The sequence below is a fragment of the Aquarana catesbeiana genome, linkage group LG01 (assembly GCF_042186555.1).
Source record: "Aquarana catesbeiana isolate 2022-GZ linkage group LG01, ASM4218655v1, whole genome shotgun sequence".
Taxonomy (NCBI): Eukaryota; Metazoa; Chordata; class Amphibia; order Anura; family Ranidae; genus Aquarana; species Aquarana catesbeiana.
The window spans coordinates 989,831,568-989,855,319 of NC_133324.1; the positions used below are offsets into that span (position 1 = coordinate 989,831,568).

At 49.4% G+C, this 23,752-nt stretch overlaps 1 protein-coding gene across 1 annotated transcript in view; it reads left to right on the forward strand.

Annotated features, from left to right (window-relative positions):
• The first annotated feature begins 11,403 nt into the window (after positions 1–11,403).
• The window catches only part of LOC141124056 (proteinase-activated receptor 1-like), an 84,691-nt gene continuing 72,342 nt past the window's right edge, over positions 11,404–23,752 (forward strand). The window contains exon 1 of the mRNA XM_073612139.1: positions 11,404–11,511. Within this exon, the coding sequence (XP_073468240.1) occupies positions 11,439–11,511 (73 nt within the window). The 5' untranslated portion in view covers positions 11,404–11,438. The remainder of the gene's footprint in view (positions 11,512–23,752) is intronic.

A 23,752-nucleotide genomic window follows, 5' to 3' on the forward strand; every position in this document is an offset into this window, starting at 1 on the left:
CCACATTGCTGGGGAGTGAAGGGGACAGAGGCCTCCACCATTGTACCTGCTTGCTGTGTTGTTACCTTTGTGATGTTATGGCTGACGGTGGGATCAGACTTCCTCCCAGCTGCTGCAGACTTCATGGTGGATCTTACTCTCATTACAGGTCTCCTCTTCACTGGGTGAGGAACGATGTCCATCTTCTCATCATCATCTGGGGATTCCAGCTTACAGATGAACTCCAGCATGCCAGTACCTCCCTCAACCTCCTGCTCAGATGTTCCATATTGCTGTTGCAGAGGGAGGGAGACAGAGGCCTCCGCCATATTGGGATCAGCAGATGTCTGAGGTGTTGAAGAGCTGGGCTCATCCTCCGGGCCCACTTTCTCACTCTCTGCTGTCTGTAGCTGCATCTCCTCACTGGTCTCCTCATCCTCCATGCAGGAAGCGGCTCCTCTTCTCATTTGGCTGAATCTTTCTTCATTCTTATATTTTTCTTTAAATGCTCTACTATTCTCCTTCAGAGAACTCACCAGTTCTTTCTGCTTCCGCAGAGCTTGTTCCAGGTCTTTCAGCTCAGGCCTCAGAGCCGCTCTTTTCTTGCTGAACACTTTGGCACAAATCTGCTTTTTCTTTTTAAATTCATTTTTCAAAGCCACCAACTTCTCCTCTTCCTTCTCAATCCGCTTCAGCGTTTCAATAACCCTCCGTCTAAAGGCAGACAGGGACTCATCTTTCCTTGGGCCAGGCCCAGTGTCGTCCACAGGCTGAGGCCTATCCAGGGGGCCTCCACCAGGATCCTCCCCAGGATCCTGCATCACTCCTGGGGCAGAGGAGCAACTCTAGCCCCTGGTCTCTGGAAGCACAGGAGCAAAGCTTCCTAGGATCGTTACCTGTGCTTGAAAAAAATCCTCAAAGGATTTTCTTACTCTCTCGTCTTCCAGGAGGGCCGAATTCAATCTCCAGATACCCCTCCCTCTAGGTGGCATGTCTGGGGCATTCAGAGTCACAGATAGAATACAGTGATCAGAAAACTCCACTGCCCGACACACAGGTGCCGAAAATGCGGAGTCTCCCTTTAAAAAAAAAAAACTATCTATCCTACTCTGACTACTACCTCGCTGAAAAGTGAACCCCGTGCTGTCTGGGCAGCGCTTAATGTGCGCATCTACCAGACCTGCTTCCCTGCAATTTTAGAAGACACAGAAGGATTGGACACATTCTCGGCAACTGATACCTTACCTATAGAAGACACACTAGGTAAACGCACAGACTGGGAAGACACAGACATATTGGGTATTGGCACAGACTGGGGCACCACAGACTGGGGAGACACATTAGGTATTGGCACAGACTCAGATGGACTCACAGGCACCCCAGCTGCTGAGCTCTGAGCATCCTCCATGTCCAGGTGGACTCTCTCATGAGCTCAGGCTTGTTGTGCATTGCCTCAGGACACTGACTGTAAGGATGTCCCACCGCATTGCACAGATTGCACCTGATATTATTACACAGAGAGCACTTCATTACTGGACAGCAGGATGCAAGATGCCCTTTGTCTCCACATTTGTTGCAGAGCTTTGGCTGGCCTGGATAGAAAATGGTCAGCTTGTCCCTCCCCAGGAAAGCTGAGGATGGCAGATGCTGGACGACATTGTCAACGACCTTTAATTTTAGCTGTATAGACTATTCCCTCGTCCATATTCCCCGATCGTCCACAATCTTTTTCAGGGGGCTCAGGACGTCGCCATACCTCCTCAACCAAACAGTTAAATCTCATTATGGACAAGAATTGTCACCATTTTAATGAGGGGCTGGCGTGAAACAAGCTTGGGGGTGAGCCCTTTCCAGTCCGTGAAATGGAAATTTGGCTGTAAGCTATGCACACAGCCATATCTCCTGTGCTAATAAGCACCCATTTCTGTCTTATGATATAATACTAATTTCGTCTAATGAAATAAATGCATCTTACCTAAAAAACCCATGCATTCCAAGTAAGCAGACATCAGCTCCTTCTTACATTCTCAGCTCAGCATGACTGCCTTTCTCCAGCTCGCATGCCCTTTTATTACCTCAAAAGCTTTCGCAAACAGGAAGTGATGGTTCCAACAGCCAATCACTTCTTACATTGCAAGTGACATCACAGGAAATGAACACAGGATGTGAATGACCATATAAGGATGTAACAGAATGTGAGAACACAGAAACCCTTCCAATAGGGTCAAATACAGAACCAAAGACATGTATACATTCAAAATAGGAATACAGTAGTGACGTGTGCAGACGGTGGTGTGCAAAACCAAGTGGCAAGCACATGGCTTTGAACACAACCGTGTGCACACTCCCACTGTTACCAGTGATGCGAACCGTACAAAACCATGGCTCAGTGGGCCATCATTTTCATATAGTTATGCTATAGTTCCCATGTATGCAGACATGTATGCTCACAGTCATTAATGCAGTCGCCATGAGGTAGCCAAGCTCTTGATGAATGCATAATCTAACATCCCTAAAAGAGCAACAGATCAGCCGTGTCCACGGGAAGGTTTCTGCGTCCAATGGTCTTCCTCCAGCGTCTGTATGTGCGAATACCCTCACATGAGAATATTGCAGCAAAACTGACACTGGGGGGCAACTGAGAACATACATTAATAAAATTTTCCACAACATCCGGCAGGCCCCTACACACATGTTCATACTTCTCCCAAAATATGTCCATAGACGGATAAAGGACAAATCATATTCATAGGAACCAGCCGGACTGATCAGGGTGAAGATATCTGTGGGTGTAAACCCCATCTGTAGAATCTTATCCACCACTGTCCTCCTATGTGGGGGGATTCCACCGCCTTCCCATTTCAACTGGACAACATTCCTCCTTTTAAACATGGAGGAAGATAAAACATTTTCATGCTCCCTCCCTGCTTGCTGCCCCTTCCCAGAACCTGTAGCAGCAACACCAGCATAAGTTTTTCTTACACCAGCAGCCTTGTCCTTAGACACAATCAAACCTGCTGGCAGAGAGTCTAAATCAGCTGGGATAGCAGTCTTCTGATTAGAGGCAGGACCCTCCCCCTCCTCTGAACACACAGCTTCTCTCATGGGATCAATCACAGTCTTAATTACTGCAGACTACTGGAGAGTTGTAGCACTACTGCACCCAGCATCTCCTCCACCATTCACAGGAACAGCCGCTGTGTCTGGTCCAGGCAAAGTCTCTGTATTGTCCATGGAGCTCCTCACTGCAGACTCTTCCCCCAGAAGCTGACAGTTATTCTCACCAGTTTCATCTGAAGCTTTGTTTTCAGCAGGTAATTCAGACTGCATTTCATGCTGCACATGGTATATGGGTCTGGGCTGACTGCCCGTAGCACTACAACCCTCAGCAAGCCCATTGTCACTAATAAAGTCCACATCACCATCCTGCACACACACTGTACCTGCTTGCTGTGTTGTTACCTTTGTGATGTTATGGCTGACGGTGGGATCAGACTTCCTCCCAGCTGCTGCAGACTTCATGGTGGATCTTACTCTCATTACAGGTCTCTCTTTCACTGGGTGAGGAACGATGTCCATCTTCTCATCATCATCTGGGGATTCCAGCTTACAGATGAACTCCAGCATGCCAGTACCTCCCTCAACCTCCTGCTCAGATGTTCCATATTGCTGTTGCAGAGGGAGGGAGACAGAGGCCTCCGCCATATTGGGCTCAGCAGATGTCTGAGGTGTTGAAGAGCTGGGCTCATCCTCCGGGCCCACTTTGTCACTCTCTGCTGACTCTGTCTGTACCTGCATCTCCTCACTGAGTGGGTCACTTTCCATGCAGGAAGCAGCTCCTCTCCTCATGCCAATAAATCGCTCCTCATTTCAATATTTTTCTTTAAATATGCCACTATTCTCCTTCAGAGCACTCACAAGCTCCTTCTGCTTCTTCACAGCTTGTTCCAAGTCCTTCAACTCAGGCCTCAGAGCCGGTCTCTTCTTGCTGTATAGTTTGGCACAAACCTGTTTTTTCTTCCTAAATTCAGCCATCAAAATCAACAATTTCTCCTCTTCTTTATCAATCCTCCTTCAGCTTTCCAATAATCCTCTGTCTAAAGGCAGACAGGGACTCATCACTCCTTGGGCCAGGCTTAGTATCTTCCACAAGCTGAGGCCTAGTCACAGGCCTACACTGGGGGCCCCCGCCAGGGTCCTCCCCAGGATCCAGCATCCCTCCTGGGGCAGAGAAGCAACTCCAGCCCCTAGTCTCTGGAAGCACAGGAGCAAAGGAACCAGAAACCTCACACCTCACTGTCAAGGAGCAGAATGGCAGTTTCCCACCATCCCTGTGCTGAGTTCCCGGGTCTGTACACCCGCTGTGCTCATTATGAGGGGTTCCCCACTGATGGACACTGATGAGGCTCTAGTGATGGGCACTGATAGGCTGCACTAGTAAGTGGCACTGATGGAGACTTACAGGTGGCACTCAGTGCCCATGGGCACTGATGGGCGGCACTAATTGGCACTGATGGGCAGCACTGATAGACAGCTATAATGCGCACTGATAGGTGGCACTGATGGGCAGCACTGATAGACAGCACTAATGGGCCTGCACTGATAATCAGTGCCTTGATTATCTGTATACAGGGCCAGTGCTACCTATAGACAAGGTAGGCACTGGCCTAGAGTGCACATCAGTCAGCGGTGCCACATTGGTGCCCCCCCCCACACCACCTCCAGGCTACTACATACGCTGCATGCGTATCATGCGCCGCGCCAGTGAGTGACTCCACCCCCAGACTGTTATCAGTCTATAAAAAAGTGGGGTATACATGGGCAGGGCAAAGGGGGTGGAGTCAGGGGTGGAGCCAAGGGGGCGGAAAAATAGGGTTTCTCCTAGGGTCCCAAAAATCCTTGCACCAGCCCTGCCCTTTGGTACGGCCGTTGAGGATGTAGAGGCCCAGACTGCGACACAGGTTCAGCAACTTTCGGCAACCAGTATGGTTCTGATTAGGGATGAGCTGAACACCCCCCTGTTCGGTTCGCACCAGAACATGCGAACAGGAAAAAAGTTCACTCAAACACGCGAACACCGTTAAAGTCTATGGGACACGAACATTAATATTTAAAAGTGCTAATTTTAAAAGCTTATATGCAAGTTATTGTCATAAAAAGTGTTTAGGGACCCGGGTCCTGCCCCAGGGGACATGGATCAATGCAAAAAAAAGTTTTAAAAACAGCTGTTTTTTCAGGAGCAGTGATTTTAATAATGCTTAAAGTCAAACAATAAAAGTGTAATATCCCTTTAAATTTCGTACCTGGGGGGTGTCTATAGTATGCCTGTAAAGGGGCGCATGTTTCCTGTGTTTAGAACAGTCTGAGAGCAAAATGACATTTCGAAGGAAAAAAAGCCATTTAAAACTACCCGCGGCTATTGCATTGCCGACAATACACATAGAAGTTCATTGATAAAAACGGCATGGGAATTCCCCAAAGGGGAACCCCGAACCAAAATTAAAAAAAAAAAAATGACGTGGGAGACCCCCTAAATTCCATACAAGGCCCTTCAGGTCTGGTATGGATTTTAAGGGGAACCCCAGCCAAAATTTTAAAAAAAAATGACGTGGGGTTCCCCCTAAATTCCATACCAGACCCTTCAGGTCTGGTATGGATTTTAAGGGGAACCCCGCACCAAAAAAAAAAAAAAAAACGGCGTGGGGTCCCCCCAAAAATCCATACCAGACCCTTATCTGAGCACGCAACCTGGCAGGCCGCAGGAAAAGAGGGGGGATGAGAGTGCGCCCCCCCTCCTGAACCGTACCAGGCCACATGCCCTCAACATTGGGAGGGTGCTTTGGGGTAGCCCCCCAAAACACCTTGTCCCCATGTTGATGAGGACAAGGGCCTCATCCCCACAACCCTGGCCGGTGGTTGTGGGGGTCTGCGGGCGGGGGGCTTATCGGAATCTGGAAGCCCCCTTTAACAAGGGGACCCCCAGATCCCGGCCCCCCACCTGTGTGAAATGGTAAGAGGGTACTTACCCCTACCATTTCACTAAAAAACTGTCAAAAATGTTAAAAATGACAAGAGACAGTTTTTAACAATTCCTTTATTTAAATGCTTCTTCTTTCTTCCTTCATCTTGTTCTGGTTCTTCTGGCTCTTCTGGTTCTTCCTCCGGCGTTCTCGTCCAGCATCTCCTCCGCGGCGTCTTCTATCTTCTTCTCCTCGGGCCGCTCCGCACCCATGGCATGAGGGGAGGCTCCCGCTCTTCTCTTCATCTTCTTCTTCATCCTCTTCTCTTCTTTCTTCTTCTCTTCTTCATTTTCTTCTCTGGGCCGCTCCACACCCATGCTGGCATAAAGGGAGGCTCCCGCTGTGTGACGGCGTCTCTTCGTCTGACGGCTCTTAAATAACGGGGGGCGGGGCCATCCGGTGACCCCGCCCCCCTCTGACGCACGGTGACTTGACAGGGACTTCCCTGTGACGTCACGGGAAATGCCACAGGGAAGTCCCGTCATGTCCCGTGCGTCAGAGGGGGCGGGGTCACCGGGTGGCCCCGCCCCCCGTTATTTAAGAACCGTCAGATGAGGAGCGGCCCCGAGAAGAAAATGAAGAAGAGAAGAGGATGAAGAAGAAGATGAAGAGAAGAGCGGGAGCCTCCCCTCATGCCATGGGTGCGGAGCGGCCCGAGGAGAAGAAGATAGAAGACGCCACGGAGGAGATGCTGGACGAGAACACCGGGGGAAGAACCAGAAGAGCCAGAAGAACCAGAAGAAGATGAAGGAAGAAAGAAGAAGCAATTAAATAAAGGAATTGTCAAAAACTGTCTCTTGTCATTTTTAACATTTTTGACAGTTTTTTAGTGAAATGGTAGGGGTAAGTACCCCCTTACCATTTCACACAGGGGGGGCGGGATCTGGGGGTCCCCTTGTTAAAGGGGGCTTCCAGATTCCGATAAGCCCCCCGCCCGCAGACCCCCACAACCACCGGCCAGGGTTGTGGGGATGAGGCCCTTATCCTCATCAACATGGGGACAAGGTGTTTTGGGGGGCTACCCCAAAGCACCCTCCCAATGTTGAGGGCATGTGGCCTGGTACGGTTCAGGAGGGGGGGGCTGCACTCTCGTCCCCCCCTCTTTTCCTGCAGCCTGCCAGGTTGCGTGCTCGGATAAGGGTCTGGTATGGAATTTAGGGGGAACCCCACGTCATTTTTTAAAAAATTTTGGCTGGGGTTCCCCTTAAAATCCATACCAGACCTGAAGGGTTTGTATGGAATTTAGGGGGTCTCCCACGCCTTTTTTTTTTTTTTAATTTTGGTTCGGGGTTGCCCTGTGGGGAATTCCCATGCCGTTTTTATCAATGAACTTCTATGTGTATTGTCGGCATTGCAATAGCCGGGGGTAGTTTTAAATGGCTTTTTTTCCTTTGAAATGTCATTTTGCTGTCAGACTGTTTTAAACACGGGAAACATGCGCCCTTTTACAGGAATACTATAGACACCCCCCAGCTACGAAATTTAAAGGGATATTACACTTTTATTGTTTGACTTTAAGCATTATTAAAATCACTGCTCCTGAAAAAACGGCCGTTTTTAAAACTTTTTTTTGCATTGATCCATGTCCCCTGGGGCAGGACCCGGGTCCCCAAACACTTTTTATGACAATAACTTGCATATAAGCCTTTAAAATTAGCAATTTTGATTTCTCCCATAGACTTTTAAAGGGTGTTCCGCGGCATTCGAATTTGCCGCGAACACCCCAAATTGTTCACTGTTCGGCGAACTTGCGAACAGCCAATGTTCGAGTCGAACATGAGTTCGACTCTAACTCGAAGCTCATCCCTAGTTCTGATACTTGTCTGCTTAGCAGCAGATTGAATATTATTCTCATGGTCTCCGTCAGATCTTCTCTCTGCCTTGGTTCTGGTAAACCACGTACTCTCAGATTTTTCCTCCTATTTTGGTTTTCTTGATCCTCCAATTTATATGCCATATTGCTTTGTTCTATTTGTACATTTCTCATTTCATTGTTTTTTTACACGAGTGTGGGTATCCAGTCGCTTTTCTGTGTCTTCTACTCGAGTCAGTATTTTGCCCAGGTCTCTGTACAATGCTGCCATTTCTATTTTTGTCGGTAATTGAGCTTTAAGACTTTGTTCGTCCATATGTCCTATTTCACTGTCACTTCCGGTCGCCATTTCTGCTCTTGTTTGGTTTGATATACTAGAACACAGTGTTGTATTTTATTGGCCATTTTTACTATTCCTGATTGCTTGTCTTGCACAAGTCCCCGTCTGTTTTTTCTGATACTGACTTATCTTGACTCTCTCCTTGAGACACACAGTTGTGCTCATAAGTTTACATACCCTGGCAGGATTTATGATTTCTTGGCCATTTTTCAGAGAATATAAATGATAACACAAAACCTTTTCTCTCGCTCATGGTTAGTGTTTGGCTGAAGCCATTTATTATCAGTCAGCTGTGTTTACTCTTTTTATATCATAATCACAACAGAAACTACCCAAATGACCCTGATCAAAAGTTTACATACCCCAGTTCTTAATACCGTGTATTGCCCCCTTTAACATCAATGACAGCTTGAAGTCTTTTGTGGTATTTGTAGATGAGGCTCTTTATCTTCTCAGATGGTAAAGCTGCCCATTCCTCTTGGTAAAAAGCCTCCAGTTCCTGTAAATTCTTTGGCTGTCTTCCATGAACGGCACATTTGAGATCTCCCCAGAGGGGCTCAATGATATTGAGGTCAGGAGACTGAGATGGTCACTCCAGAACCTTCACTTTATTCTGCTGCAGTCAATGACAGGTTGGCTTGGCCTTGTGTTTTGGATCATTGTCATGTTGGAATGTCCAAGTACATCCCATGTGCAGCTTCCTGGCTGATGAATGCAAATGTTCCACCAGTATTATTTGATAACATACCAGTTGCAGCCCATGCATTGAGGGCACACAGGTACCGCCCCCCTATCCCTGCCGACACCTTCCTATCCATGCGCCGGCCCCTTTCAGGACGCCGGACTCATGGATTCCTATGGTGGGGTGGGAGGGGGTGTTTAGAGGCTCTAATCGGCTTCAAAAAAGGCTGGGCTCGGGGCGCAGAGAGTGTGCCCTGATCCCACCCAATTAATTTTCACTACTTTCAAACTACAGTGCCTCCCCTGTCAATCAGGAGGCAGGTCAGTGAAACCTGTTTCCCGATTGGCCAAAGCGCCAGGCAAACCTATTGAAAGCCTAGCAGCACTTTGGCAAGTGGAGGAAGCATGAGAGGAGTAGACCCCTCCACCGCCGCTGCTGCCCGAGTGTGGAGGAAAGGAGGAGAGCGGAGACACAGAGGATGCTCTTCAGCCTGGTAAGTGCCGGACCTCCCACAGGGGGGGTGCAAGTGCTGTGAGCCCTGAGGGGGGATTGTGCCAGTGCCACGAGCTGCGAGCCCTGTGCGGGGGGGTGTGCCAGTGCCGCCCGTGAGCTGCGAGCCCTGTGTGGGGGGGTTGTGCCAGTGCCACGAACTGCGAGCCCTGTGCAGGGGGGTGTGCCAGTGCCAGGAGCTGCGGGCCCTGTGCGGGGGGTGTGCCAGTGCCACGAGCTGCGAACCCTGTGCGGGGGGGTGGCAGTGCCACAAGCTGCGAGCCCTGTGTGGGAGGGTGTGCCAGTGCCGCGAGCCCTGTGCGGGGGGGGTGTGCCAGTGCCGCAAGCTGCGAGCCCTCTGCAGGAGGGTGTGCCAGTGCCGCAAGCCCTGTGCAGGAGCGTGTGCCAGTGCCGCGAGCTGCGAGCCCTGTGCAGGAGGGTGTGCCAGTGCCGCGAGCTGCGAGCCCTGTGCAGGAGGGTGTGCCAGTGCCGCGAGCTGCGAGCCCTGTGCAGGAGGGTGTGCCAGTGCTGTGAACTGCGAGCCCTGTGCAGGAGGGTGTGCCAGTGCCGCGAGCTGCGAGCCCTGTGCAGGAGGGTGTGCCAGTGCCACGGGGGGGTGTGCCAGTGCCGCGAGCTGCGATCCCTGTGCGGGAGTGTGTGCCAGTGGATCGCTGATGTTTTGGGGATGTGTGAGCTACAAAGGCACAGGAAATTTGGTCACTATTGATGGCAAGGTGAATGCAGTATGTTACAGTGGCGGCTGGTGAAGTTTTAGGATGGGGGGTGTCAGACTGGCTGTCTCCAGGTACTATCCGGATGGGCTAGGAGGGACCCATTTGGGTTCCATAGGCTCTGCCTTTCCAGACGCCACCGGTGTTCTTAGCCGCAAATTCCTCCAAATATCCATCCGGGGTATACTGCCTCCCGGCATAAGTCCTCCTTCCTGTTGAACACCCCAGAGTCGCACAAGGGGGTCCCTGAACACCCCCAAGTTGCACAGCGGGGTCGCTGAACACCCCCGAGTCGCACAGGGCCTGGCCAACACGAACCGCCATACTCCGAGTCTCCAGATACCTCGGTCCGTCTCACTTCAGTTATGCCCGGGGCCTGCGTCTCTTGGCTTGGGGGGGTGTGACACCTTCTCAGCTGCTCCTCTCACCTCCTCTGCACCGTCCCTGTCAGACCCTCCGCTGGGACTCCTTGCCCAACCAACTCCAGACACCCGGACCAGGGATCTCCTAGCACCGTGCACTCAGCAGGTAGGAGATAGAGGTGTGGGGTTTATGGGGGATAGCAGTCAGGCAGGGTCCTTTTCATAGTTTTCTACATGGTGTGGATGGGAGATCCCCGGAGCTCTTTATATGAGCTCCTGACCGGCGTCATAGTCAGGCTCCTCCCCCAATAATCTAAATTATTCTGATCTAAATGAATTTGATTTTAAACAAAACGCTCCTCTTCACTAATAAGAAGGGTCCCCAATTCAATCACGCCATGTGTACTTAGATTACATTTTTTTCAATAAAAAAGTTCAAAGCAAAAAAAAAAAAAATTGTGGGGGGTGGGGGGTTATGAAATGGTGGAATTTGTGATTCTTCTCAGCTGATATTATGATCCAGGTAGCACTGCCAGACAGCACAGCCAGATCCTCAACCTGCACTGCAGCAGGACACACCCCAGGCTGATTGGCTCCGGGTCTAATTACTGCTATTCAGAGGGATACACAGAAGACAGACTCAGGTATTTGTATTTGTTACATTACAAAATACATTTAAAGTTTTGTAATGCAAAGATAACTACATTATATATTTTTCATATGTGACTGGAGTCTAAGAAGTTGTCCATTGTGACATGCACAGGGTGTCTGGGCTCCGGCCCTTATGTCTATATAACAATGATATTCCCTGTAATGTGCGTATTGGTGACACCCTCTTACATTTTGTTTTCAGTTGGCTTGAAGCTGCTTCCTGTCATATATGGAAATCATGTTTTTGAAGATTACCAAATCTGTACTGAGATAATCTCTAACTGTCATCTCCCCCAACTCAGATAAAGAACCCAACCCGTCATCTACAGAGAGAAGACTCTTCATCACTTCTTAGTTTTCACTGTGCAAAGATGGAGCTCCGCCTGACTCTCATCCTTCTGTGTATGTCCACCTCGATCTCCATAGAGGACAATGAGATGGAGGGTGAGTACCCCCATTTCAGTATTGTAGAGTGATATCATGTATTGTGTGTGTCCTCCTCACTCTCTATAGAGGACAATGAGATGGAGGGTGAGTACCCCCATTTCAGTATTGTAGAGTGATATCATGTATTGTGTGTGTCCTCCTCACTCTCCATAGAGGACAATGAGATGGAGGGTGAGTACCCCCATTTCAGTATTGTAGAGTGATATTATGTATTGTGTGTGTCCTCCTCACTCTCCATAGAGGACAATGAGATGGAGGGTGAGTACCCCCATTTCAGTATTGTAGAGTGATATCATGTATTGTGTGTGTCCTCCTCACTCTCCATAGAGGACAATGAGATGGAGGGTGAGTACCCCCATTTCAGTATTGTAGGGTGATATCATGTATTGTGTGTCAACCTCACTCTCCATAGAGGACAATGAGATGGAGGGTGAGTACCCCCATTTCAGTATTGTAGAGTGATATCATGTATTGTGTGTCCTCCTCACTCTCCATAGAGGACAATGAGATGGAGGGTGAGTACCCCCATTTCAGTATTGTAGAGTGATATCATGTATTGTGTGTCCTCCTCACTCTCCATAGAGGACAATGAGATGGAGGGTGAGTACCTCCATTTCAGTACTGTAGAGTGATATCATGTATTGTGTGTGTCCTCACTCTCCATAGAGGACAATGAGATGGAGGGTGAGTACCCCCATTTCAGTATTGTAGAGTGATATCATGTATTGTGTGTGTCCTCCTCACTCTCCATAGAGGACAATGAGATGGATGGTGAGTACCCCCATTTCAGTATTGTAGGGTGATATCATGTATTGTGTGTCCTCTAGGGATGAGCTTCGTGTTCGAGTCGAACCCAAATTACGGACGATATGGGCCGTTTGCGCCAAAATTCGAGTGGTGGGTCACGGCCCATAATTCACTGCGGCATCGCAGTGCATTGCTGGCTGATGATTGGCCAAGCAAGCACTATGACCCGCATGCTTGGCCAATCACAGCGCTGTGTTTACAGAGAGCCATAATTGGCCAAAGCCAAGGAGGCTTTGGCCAATTATGGCTCAGGGGGTTTAGTACACGCCCCACACTATATAAGGCTGCCTGCACGTCGGCCCTGTGTAGTGTGTTCCAGCATTGAGAGAGAGAGATAGATAGACAGACAGACAGTCAGTGTCATTTGATTTAAGTTAGAGTAGACAGGTCGAGTCAGTTAGCTGCACTTACAGCATATTGTGTATATATATACATCCCAGGTGTTGTGTGTGTGTGTGTGTGTGCATATATATATATATATATATATATATATATATATATATATATATATATATACACTGTATTCAGTTTAGCTAGATCCTGTTCTTCTCTTCCTAATATACTGACAGGCAGGCAGGTGTTTTTACAGTATTTCCAGTCAGGGGCGTAACTAGAAATAGCAGGGCCCCATAGCAAAATGTTGTATGGGGCCCCCCTGCAAACAGCCCCCCCCCCCATAGCTGCCCTAGTGTCAATACAGCGTGACCTGTGCCCCATACAGCGTGACCTGTGCCCCATACAGCGTGACCTGTGCCCCATGCAGCGTGACCTGTGCCCCATGCAGCGTGACCTGTGCCCCATGCAGCGTGACCTGTGCTCCATGCAGCGTGACCTGTGCCCCATACAGCGTGACCTGTGCCCCATACAGCGTGACCTGTGCCCCATGCAGCGTGACCTGTGCCCCATGCAGCGTGACCTGTGCCCCATACAGTGTGACCTGTGCCCCATACAGCGTGACCTGTGCCCCATATAGCGTGACCTGTGCTCCATGCAGTGTGACCTGTGCCCCATACAGCGTGACCTGTGCCCCATACAGCCTGGTCTGCCTGTGCCCCATACAGCCCCACCTATGCAGAGGAAGAGGCAAGCCACCCGGATCAGCAGAGAGCGGGATTGCACGCTGTAATAGCTTTCATTTGAATTTCCTGTCTTCCCGGGGCTCATCGTCACATAGCCCCACCTCTTGGCCCGACGCCTTTGATGACGTCACATGTCCCGCATTGGATCGGCGTTCTGTCTATCAAAGGCACCGGGCCAAAAGGTGGAGCTATGTGACGTGAGCCCCGGGAACACTGGAAGTTCTAATGAAAGCAATTCAGCTCTCTGCTGATACGGACAGCTCGCCTCTTCCTCTCCTCCCTCTTCCCCTGGCTGGGAGACTGTGCCGGCGGTGCTCTTATCCTCACTGGGCCCCACTTGGCCCCATAGCTGTACTGTACTGTGTACCCTGCACAGTCTCACCTACAGTATAGCTACCTGCAGCCAGGTGCTTGTGTAGGCTCTTGATGTATTTCCAGTTACTGTACTGTGTACCCCGCACAGTTGCACCTACAGCATATTACAGGCAGTTGATTCTGCTAGCTACAGTATAATCGGTATATATATATATATATATATACATCCCAGTTTTGTGCAGCTCACTGCAGGCCAATAGTATGTCTGGAAGGCCAACAAGGAGAGGCAGACAGTCACAAGCCAATAAAAGAGGGCAAGCAGGCTCTGTGTCTATCTAGAGGCAACAGTGCTGGTCGTGGACACGGTGCATCGTCATCAGCATGTGGCCGTGGGACACGCTTGGCCTTTTTTTCGGCAGCTGGCCGTGTTGAGCCGCAACATCCGGAAAACTTGGTCGAGTGGATAACCAAGCCGTCCTCATCCTCCTCATTCTCTCTCACCCATGCCCAGGGTACTTTGTCTGGCACAGCAGCTGCCAACGCAGCCTCTTCCCTCGGCTCAATGGCATCAGTGACTCCTTCCCTAGCCCCACCATGTCCTCCTGAGGAGTCCCTCGAACTGTTTGATCACAGTGTTGGGTACATGCTCCAGGAGGATGCCCAGCGTTTTGAAGGCTCTGATGATGGTACCCAGCTAGATGAAGGCAGTAACGTGAGCACAGACAGAGGGGGTGCCCAAGAAGGACAGCAATCTGGCAGTCATGTTCCCCCTGCTGCAGCATACTGCCAAGTTTGCTCCAGTGATGAGGAGGGAGGGGATGATGAGGTTACTGACTCTATGTGGGTGCCTGATAGGAGAGAGGAGGAGGAGGAGGCACATCACCAACGAGGCAGGATGCCCTCCAGGGGCCAGCCTAAGGGCAGCACACTGACTGCATCACACCCCAAAGCTCCACATGTGCAGGGCGCTGCTGTCTCTGCGCATTATTCCAAAAGTTCTTTGGTGTGGGCCTTTTTTGAGACGAGTGCATCAGATCGCACCGCTGCTATTTGCAACATATGTCTCAAGTGTATCTCGCGTTGCCAAAACATCTCCCGCTTGGGCACTACATGTTTGACCATGCAAATTCCCCTGCCCCAGCTGCTGCACCGCAGAAAGAAGTTTGCTCCCAGCCATCCACATGCCCAGCGGTTGAATGCTAGCTTGTCAAAATTGCTAGCACTTCAACTGCTACCTTTTCAGTTGGTAGACTCTGCCCCCTTCCGTGACTTTGTGGAATGTGCGGTTCCTCAGTGGCAGGTTCCCAAATGCCACTTTTTCTCACGGAAGGCGATTCCAGCTCTCTACCGGCATGTGGAAGGCAATGTCTTGGCCTCGCTGGACAGGGCGGTCAGCGGTAAGGTGTATATTACCGCTGACTCATGGTCCAGCAGGCATGGACAGGGACGTTACCTAAGTTTCACGGCGCATTGGGTGACTCTGCTGGCAAGGAAACAGGACAAGGTGCACTAGTGTTGGAGGTTGTTCCGCCACCACGCCTCCAAAATGCCACTACTGATTGTGACACACCTCTCTCCTCCACCCCCTCCTCTTCTTCTTCCTCCATGGCCTCTTCCTGTGCTTTGTCCTCGGAACCAGCGGTTCTCTGTAGGCGTTCAAGGGGCTACGCAAGTACGCAGGCCAAAAGATGCCATGCGATGCTTGATCTGGTGTGGATCTTGGAGGACAGGAGCCACACTGGGGCAGAGGTTCTGTCAGCTCTGCAGGGGCAGGTTCAGAGGTGGTTGACACCACGCCAACTTAAGGCAGGAATGGTGGTTTGCGACAATGGCACCAACCTCCTTTCCGCCCTCGGACAGGGACAACTGACCCATGTGCCCTGTTTGGCTCATGTCCTTAACTTGGTGGTGCAGCGGTTCTTGGGCAGGTACCCCGGCTTACAGGATGTCCTGAGGTAGGCCAGGAAAGTCTGTGTGCATTTCTGCTGGTCGTATAATGCCAGTGCTTGGCTGGCAGACCTCCAAAAGGAATTTAACCTGCCCAAGAACCTCTTAATCTGTGACATGCCCACCATGTGGAACTCAATGTTGGCCATGCTGCAGCAGCTGCAAACGGCAGAGGGCCATCAATGAGTACCTGTGTGACTATGGCACCAGGACAGGGTCAGGGGAGCTTGTTTTTTTCCCCACGCCAGTGGGCCATGATCAGGGATGTATGCACTGTCCTGTCACCATTTGAGGAGGCCACGAGGATGGTGAGCAGTGACAGTGCATGCATCAGTGACACTGTCCCCCTTGTCCACCTGTTGGAGCACACGCTGCATGGAATAATGGACAGGGCACTTGAGGCAGAACAGAGGCAGGAAGAGGAGGACTTCCTTAGCTCTCAAGGCCCCCTTTATCCAGATAGTGTTCCTGCGTGCCCGCCGATCACACAGGAGGAGGAGGAGGAGGATTGTGTCAGCATGGAGGTGGAGCCTGGCACTCAGCATCAGCAGCAGTCTTTAAGGGATCATTTACAGTCCCAAGAAACCCATGGACTTGTACGTGGCTGGGAGGAGGTGGCTCCGGATCATGTTGTCCTTAGTGACCCAGAGGACTCCGGACTGAATGCCTCAGCAAACCTACGCTGCATGGCCTCCCTGATCCTGCAAAGCCTGCAGAAGGATCCTCGTATTCGTGGTATCAAGGAGAAGGACCAATACTGGCTGGCAACCCTCCTTGATCCACGTTACAAGGGTAAGGTTGCGGACCTTATCTTGCCATCGCAGAGGGAGCAGAGGATGAAACATCTTCGGGAGGCCTTGCAGAAAGGTCTGTGCAACACGTTCCCAGAGACTGGGAGGTTACAAACTCCTGTTCCTGGACAACGTGTTGCTGAGGCTTCGGTCAGTCAAAGAAGGAGCGGTGGAGAAAGTGGCTGTCTGACCGATGCGTTCAGACAATTTTTTAGTCCGCAGCCCCAAGGTATGATCGGTTCCAGCAACCATCGCCAGCGTCTGTTTTACATGGTGCAGGAATACCTAGGGGCAAGATCAGACTTGGACACCTTTCCCACCGAAAATCCTCTGGGTTACTTGGTCTTGAGGATGGATCACTGGCCAGAGCTTGCACAGTATGCAATTGAGCTACTGGCCTGTCCTGCATCCAGCGTTCTTTCGGAACGCACATTCAGTGCTGCTGGAAGCTTTATAACCGATCACAGGGTGCGTCTGTCCACCGACTCGGTCGATTGACTGACCTTCATAAAAATGAATCAGTCTTGGATCACCACCAGCTACCAAGCATCTGATGCTGATGTAACCGAATATTTTTTTTTGAAATGTCAGATCCCTTCAAGACTCCCTATGCTGATGCTGAGTGACTATCCTGTTATGCTGAGTGATTATCCTCTTCCTCCTCAATGATCATGCTGATAGCTTGTAAGAATATTTTGGTTCTTGGCCCCACCAGTGCCTAAGGCCCAATTTTTCAGCCCCTGTTTAACAAGGGCGTGTAATTACAATTTTTGATGCAATATTTTGCAGCAGGGCTCGTTCCTGCACTCCAACTAGAGTATATGTGCGGGGTGGCAGTGTTGTGACACCAGTGCCTAAGGCCCAATTTTTCTGCCCCTGTTCAACAGGGACATGTTAGTACAATTCTTGATCTAATATTTCACAGCAGGGCCCGTTTCTGCGCCCACCAAAAGTAACTGGGATGACTTATGCCCCGTTCACACGGTCGGATTTTCCGATGCAAAATGTGCGATCGGAGCTTGTTGTCGGACATTCTGACCGTGTGTGGGCTCCATCGAACATTTTCCATCCGATTTTCTGACACACAACGTTTGAGAGCAGGCTATAAAATTTTCCAACAACAAAATACAATTGCGTCAATTCCGACCGTGTGTGGACAATTCCAAAGCACAAAGTGCCACGCATGCTCAGAAGAGCCAGGGCCATCACTCTCTGGTCTTCCTTCCACGCTTCCTTCCACGCTGTGGCTGTGGTGGTGAAGTTGTGGCAGGAGGAGGAGGAGGATGGTCCAACTCAATCACGTCGGTATTGGGTGTGATTTCGCCACTCACCCCTTTAGTTAGGACTTTATACAGAAGGTCTTCACACAACTTGCGTTGACCCTCCTGCATGCCCTTCAGTTTGGTGGCAGCCATGCAGGCAAAGGCCTCTTCAGGAGTGGGGGTGACTCTGAGGGATGCAGAAGCCTCCTGAATGAGCCTGAGTGCAGAATCCTGCACGTTACTCCCCTTCCTGGGTCTTTTGTATGGAAGGGGGAGGAACCTGCGATTCGGTCAGGCTCCTACTGGGCCCAGGCTTCTCCTGGCTGCCACTAACCCCCGCCTCCTCCTGGCTGTCACATTCCACAGCCTCCTCCTGTGTGCCACATTCCAGAGCCTTGTCCTGGCTGAGGTCTTCCTGTGTATGAAAAAGGGATATAGTTTTAGTTTTTACTTCATCAATCACACACAATTAGGGATGAGCCGAAAACCCCCTTGTTCGGTTCGCACCAGAACATGCGAACAGGAAAAAAGTTCGCTCGAACACGCGAACACCGTTAAAGTCTATGGGACACAAACATTAATATTTAAAAGTGCTAATTTTAAAGGCTTATATGCAAGTTATTGTCATAAAAAGTGTTTGGGGACCTGGGTCCTGCCCAAGGGGACATGGATCAATGCAAAAAAAAGTTTTAGAAACGTCAGTTTTTTCAGGAGCAGTGATTTTAATAATGCTTAAAGTCAAACAATAAAAGTGTAATATCCCTTTAAATTTCGTACCTGGGGGGTGTCTATAGTATGCCTGTAAAGGGGCGCATGTTTCCTGTGTTTAGAACAGTCTGACAGCAAAATGACATTTCGAAGGAAAAAAAGCCATTTAAAACTACCCGCGGCTATTGCATTGCCGACAATACACATATCAATACATTGATAAAAACGGCATGGGAATTCCCCACAGGGCAACCCCGAACCAAAATAAAAAAAAAAAAATGACGTGGGAGTCCCCCTAAATTCCATACCAGGCCCTTCAGGTCTGGTATGGATATTAAGGGGAACCCCGGCCAAAATTAAAAAAAAAAATGACGTGGGGTTCCCCCTAAATTCCATACCAGACCCTTCAGGTCTGGTATGGATTTTAAGGGGAACCCCGCGCCAAAAAAAAAAAAACGGCGTGGGGTCCCCCCAAAAATCCATACCAGACCCTTATCCGAGCACGCAACCTGGCAGGCCACAGGAAAAGAGGGGGGACGAGAGTGCGGCCCCCCCCTCCTGAACCGTACCAGGCCACATGCCCTCAACATTGGGAGGGTGCCTTGGGGTAGCCCCCCAAAACACCTTGTCCCCATGTTGATGAGGACAAGGGCCTCATCCCCACAACCCTGGCCGGTGGTTGTGGGGGTCTGCGGGCGGGGGGCTTATCGGAATCTGGAAGCCCCCTTTAACAAGGGGACCCCCAGATCCCGGCCCCCCCCCCTGTGTGAAATGGTAAGGGGGTACAGTTTTTGACAATTCCTTTATTTAAATGCTTCTTCTTTCTTCCTTCATCTTCTTCTGGTTCTTCTGGCTCTTCTGGTTCTTCCTCCGGCGTTCTCGTCCAGCATCTCCTCCGCGGCGTCTTCTATCTTCTTCTCCTCGGGCCGCTCCGCACCCATGGCATGAGGGGAGGCTCCCGCTCTTCTCTTCATCTTCTTCTTCATCCTCTTCTCTTCTTTCTTCTTCTCTTCTTCATTTTCTTCTCCGGGCCGCTCCGCACCCATGCTGGAATGGAGGGAGGCTCCCGCTGTGTGATGGCGTCTCTTCGTCTGACGGCTCTTAAATAACGGGGGGCGGGGCCACCCGGTGACCCCGTCCCCCTCTGATGCACGGTGACTTGACAGGGACTTCCCTGTGACGTCACGAGGAATGCCACAGGAAAGTCCCGTCATGTCCCGTGCGTCAGAGGGGGAGGGGTCACCGGGTGGCTCCGCCCCCCGTTATTTAAGAACCGTCAGATGAGGAGACGCCGTCACACAGCGGGAGCCTCCCTCCATGCCAGCATGGGTGAGGAGCAGCCCGGAGAAGAAAATGAAGAAGAGAAGAAGAAAGAAGAGAAGAGGATGAAGAAGAAGATGAAGAGAAGAGCGGGAGCCTCCCCCCATGCCATGGGTGCGGAGCGGCCCGAGGAGAAGAAGATAGAAGACGCCGCGGAGGAGATGCTGGACGAGAACGCCGGAGGAAGAACCAGAAGAGCCAGAAGAACCAGAAGAAGATGAAGGAAGAAAGAAGAAGCATTTAAATAAAGGAATTGTCAACCCTTTTTGACAATAACTTGCATATAAGCCTTTAAAATGAGCACTTTTGATTTCTCCCATAGACTTTTAAAGGGTGTTCCGCGGCATTCGAATTTGCCACGAACACCCCAAATTGTTCGCTGTTCGGCGAACTTGCGAGCAGCCAATGTTCGAGTCGAACATGAGTTCGACTCGAACTCGAAGCTCATCCCTACACACAATTTTTATCTCATGACTGTTGCAAATTGAATGTTAACAAGTATAAAAGATTATCCTTCTGACCCCAGCATTTTTCATTCTTGTCCCAACTATTTTTGCCCACTACTGTCTATTGATACGTAAAAAACTATTAAATCAGCAATTAGTGATCAATAATAACATCTAGTAAACATCATTTATTTATTGACCAGAAATCTGTAGAAGAATGCTATACCTGACTCAAGCTGGGCTCCTCCACTTCTTCCTGGCTGGAAGTCCCAGGTTGGACATCGGAAGCCTCAGCTGGTATGGAAGGAAGCGTGGAAGAAGGAGTGGAGAGGGATTCCCTGACTTCAGTCTTGTCTGACAGAAATCGCAGTCTCTCATAGTACCACAGCCTGGGGACATAAATGTCATCTGCTACAGCTCCGGACCTCTGGGAATCTGTGACCTTCTTGCGCTCCCTAAGATAAGTGCTCCTCAGGCCACCAATTTTGGTTTTTAAATAGGGGATGGTTGCTGTGGGGACCACCGGCTTCACCAACTCCAGCAGTTTCTCCAGCGCTGCCTGCCTCTTTTGTTTATTATTGTAATGGGGATGTCTCACCTGCCACAGACAGGGCAGCTCCCTGTATTTGTCTATGAACAGGGGGAGGAAGTTGTGGTCATTGAAGCCATCCATTTTATCTGCAATACACAACACAAGACAAACCCTAATGTCAGGCCAAACTCTCCTAATCTTGTTACAATATAGGCCTCAATCTAGAAGCAGTATAGGCCCAAGTTTAGATCTTACCTTCATTATCATGATCGGCGCCTCCGATTCTCCTTCCTCCGCTCACAGATCGTACATACTACGCACGCGTGTTACGCTTTATAGACACTGCGCATGCGTGTAACTCCGCCCTCCCCTGACATTTTTTGTAGTCTATTCCCCGCCCCTTTTCGTTCGGCGCAGTGGGGGAAAAGCACATGGCGGAGACACAGCAGGTGCGTGCTAATTACAGCAACGAGGAGGAGGAAAGCCCAGAGCCTAAAACGTCCCGATCCAGAAGGAGAAGATTTAAGGCCTCAAATATGTCCTTTGGGGAAATGTTGGAGATGGTGGACATCATGAAGAAGGCCGACTATGACGGGAAGTATGGACCTTCCCCGAACCCCAATGTCAGAAAGGCCAAGATCATGGCGAAAGTGGTCAAGAGTCTGCACCGGAATTTCGGGGTATGACGATCGAAAGATCAGCTCAGGAAGCGGTGGTCGGACCTGAAATTAAGAGAGCACGATCAGTACAGAAGGATCCGGAGAGTGCTGCAAAAAAGTAAGTAGTTGTCCTGTGTTCCTATTCTTTTATTACGTTCGTGCTGCTCCATGTGCTTTTCTTCAAAAGGCAACTTTCATGTTCATGGGCACATTATTCGTTGTATAAAACATTGTTCGTTCGGCCTATAAAACACCATTATTTTGGCCATATGCGTTTGCCCACATTTTTTAGGGCCTACTTGTCTGAAACTAATTTGGTTGTGTAGATGGGTTTGTTACTAGAATGAAATGCAAACTAGATTCTGTGTAAAGAGAGGACACTCAGCAGCTGGTTACACATCTGGACACTGGAGCACTAGTGTGGGACACCAGAACACCATTTTTATTAGGGGGCCCACACAGGTGCTCCAGTGTATACTATAGGGGGGTCTCCAGCTGTGAAGCTTGTACAAAACAGGTAAAGTATTGAAGCTTGACAAAGGACAAGAAAAATGCAACATCTTGGAACTCTGCCAAAACACACAATTGTACCCCACTTCCAAGCAATGTTTCATATTTATAGTTCTGCCATCAAATATCTGTGTGCTAATTATACCTATTTTTTTTTTACATAGGGGAGAAAAGACTCGGAGGACACCCCTCATCCGAGGAGACCAGAGACCCCCCACCTCTGGAAGAAGGAGAAATGCCCCAAAGCCAAGCAGAGCAGGAGGAGGAAGACGTGGTGGAAATTGTCACCACAACAGGTGAGTGCAACCACAGGCTCAGATAAGAGATGGATGCCGGCAGATTTATAATACATGGTGTGTTTTTTGGTTTCTATCTTTTTAGGTGATCGTGATGTTGTGGATGCAGGGCATATCACCTCGGAAAGTGCACAGATCCTGATCGGGCAGATCATGGGGTGTAATAGGGACTTGGAAAACATCAAGAAAAACATCAATGATGTTCTTCAAAAAATGAAGAACATCATTGATGTTTTAGGGAGAGATTAAAACCCCTCCAAATTCCTTTGGTTTTTTGTGTGCTAACATTTTTTGACATTTTTTGACAAATTTGAGAAAAGCCAAATTTTGAAGATGCACACAGTGTGTCAACATGTGCTATCTGCCATCACGGGAGATCGATGAACACGTTTTGGGGGTGCAACCCCTTCCTCAATAATAAAGTAGCTGTGAGGAAGGGGTTGCACCCCCAAAACACGTTACTTGATCCCCTGTGATTGCAGGTCGCACATGTTGACATTCGAAATTTGTGTGCATCTTCAAAATTTGGCTTTTCCGGGGGTGAGTTCACCCCATCTGAACGCAATATCAAACACAGTTCCTAAATACTCATGTCTGATATTGCCTTCATGTTCTACCAAAAGTGAACTTTGTAAGTTCAAGATTTGTGTCTTTCTTGTTGGTTTTAAACATGCCTGTTTTATCTTAAATGGACATTTCTACTTTTTCTAATGTGACACCAAAAATTGTTATACAACAAACATGTTGGTTTGTTTTAAAAACCTTTTCTAAATGCACATGTGATTGTGCTGGAATTAAAAAGGTTGTTATTAATCAAGAATGTGTGGATTATTGTTTCAACGCTCCAACACTTTTGTGGTGCTCGAATTGCTGTTTTCTGTGACAAGGGGTGTTATTTCCTAAGGGCAAATCCACTTTGCACTACAAGTGCAGTTTCAAGTGCACTTGTAGTGCAAAGTGTCTTTGCCTTTAGTAAATAACACCCAATAGTGCTTTGTAAGGTTACACAATCACGCCATTTTCACGACTCACCACATTTCTGTCAGGGTCAGCTAAAACAAACACAAGCAGTAAATGTCACCAAAGATTTGAGTAGTTATTTGTTTCTTTTATTAGAAAAAGGTTTTAGACATTGTCTGGCATATTGATAGCCCCCCTACCCGCCAAGTATTTAAGGTATCTTAGCCGGACATCACGGGCACTCAGGGGGGGCAAGCCAGGACGGCCACTTTCAAGCGCCATCAGGGTTGTTTCATTTTGAAATCCAGCCTCAGGCCTAACTGAGCCAGCATAGTTGGCAAAATGTTGTCGTAAAAAGTTGTGGAGAACACAGCACGCCAGGATTATATGATTCTGTTTATACTCCGCCATATGTATAGGTGTAAGAAATAGGCGGAACCGGCTGGCCATGATTCCAAACGTGTTCTCCACCACTCTTCTGGCTCTGGCCAGCTGGTAATTAAAAACCCTCTGGTCCGGGGTGAGGGTCCTCATCAGGAAAGACCACATAAGATGGTCCCCCAGCACAAACGCTTCATCCGCAATGAAGACGAATGGGAGTCCTTC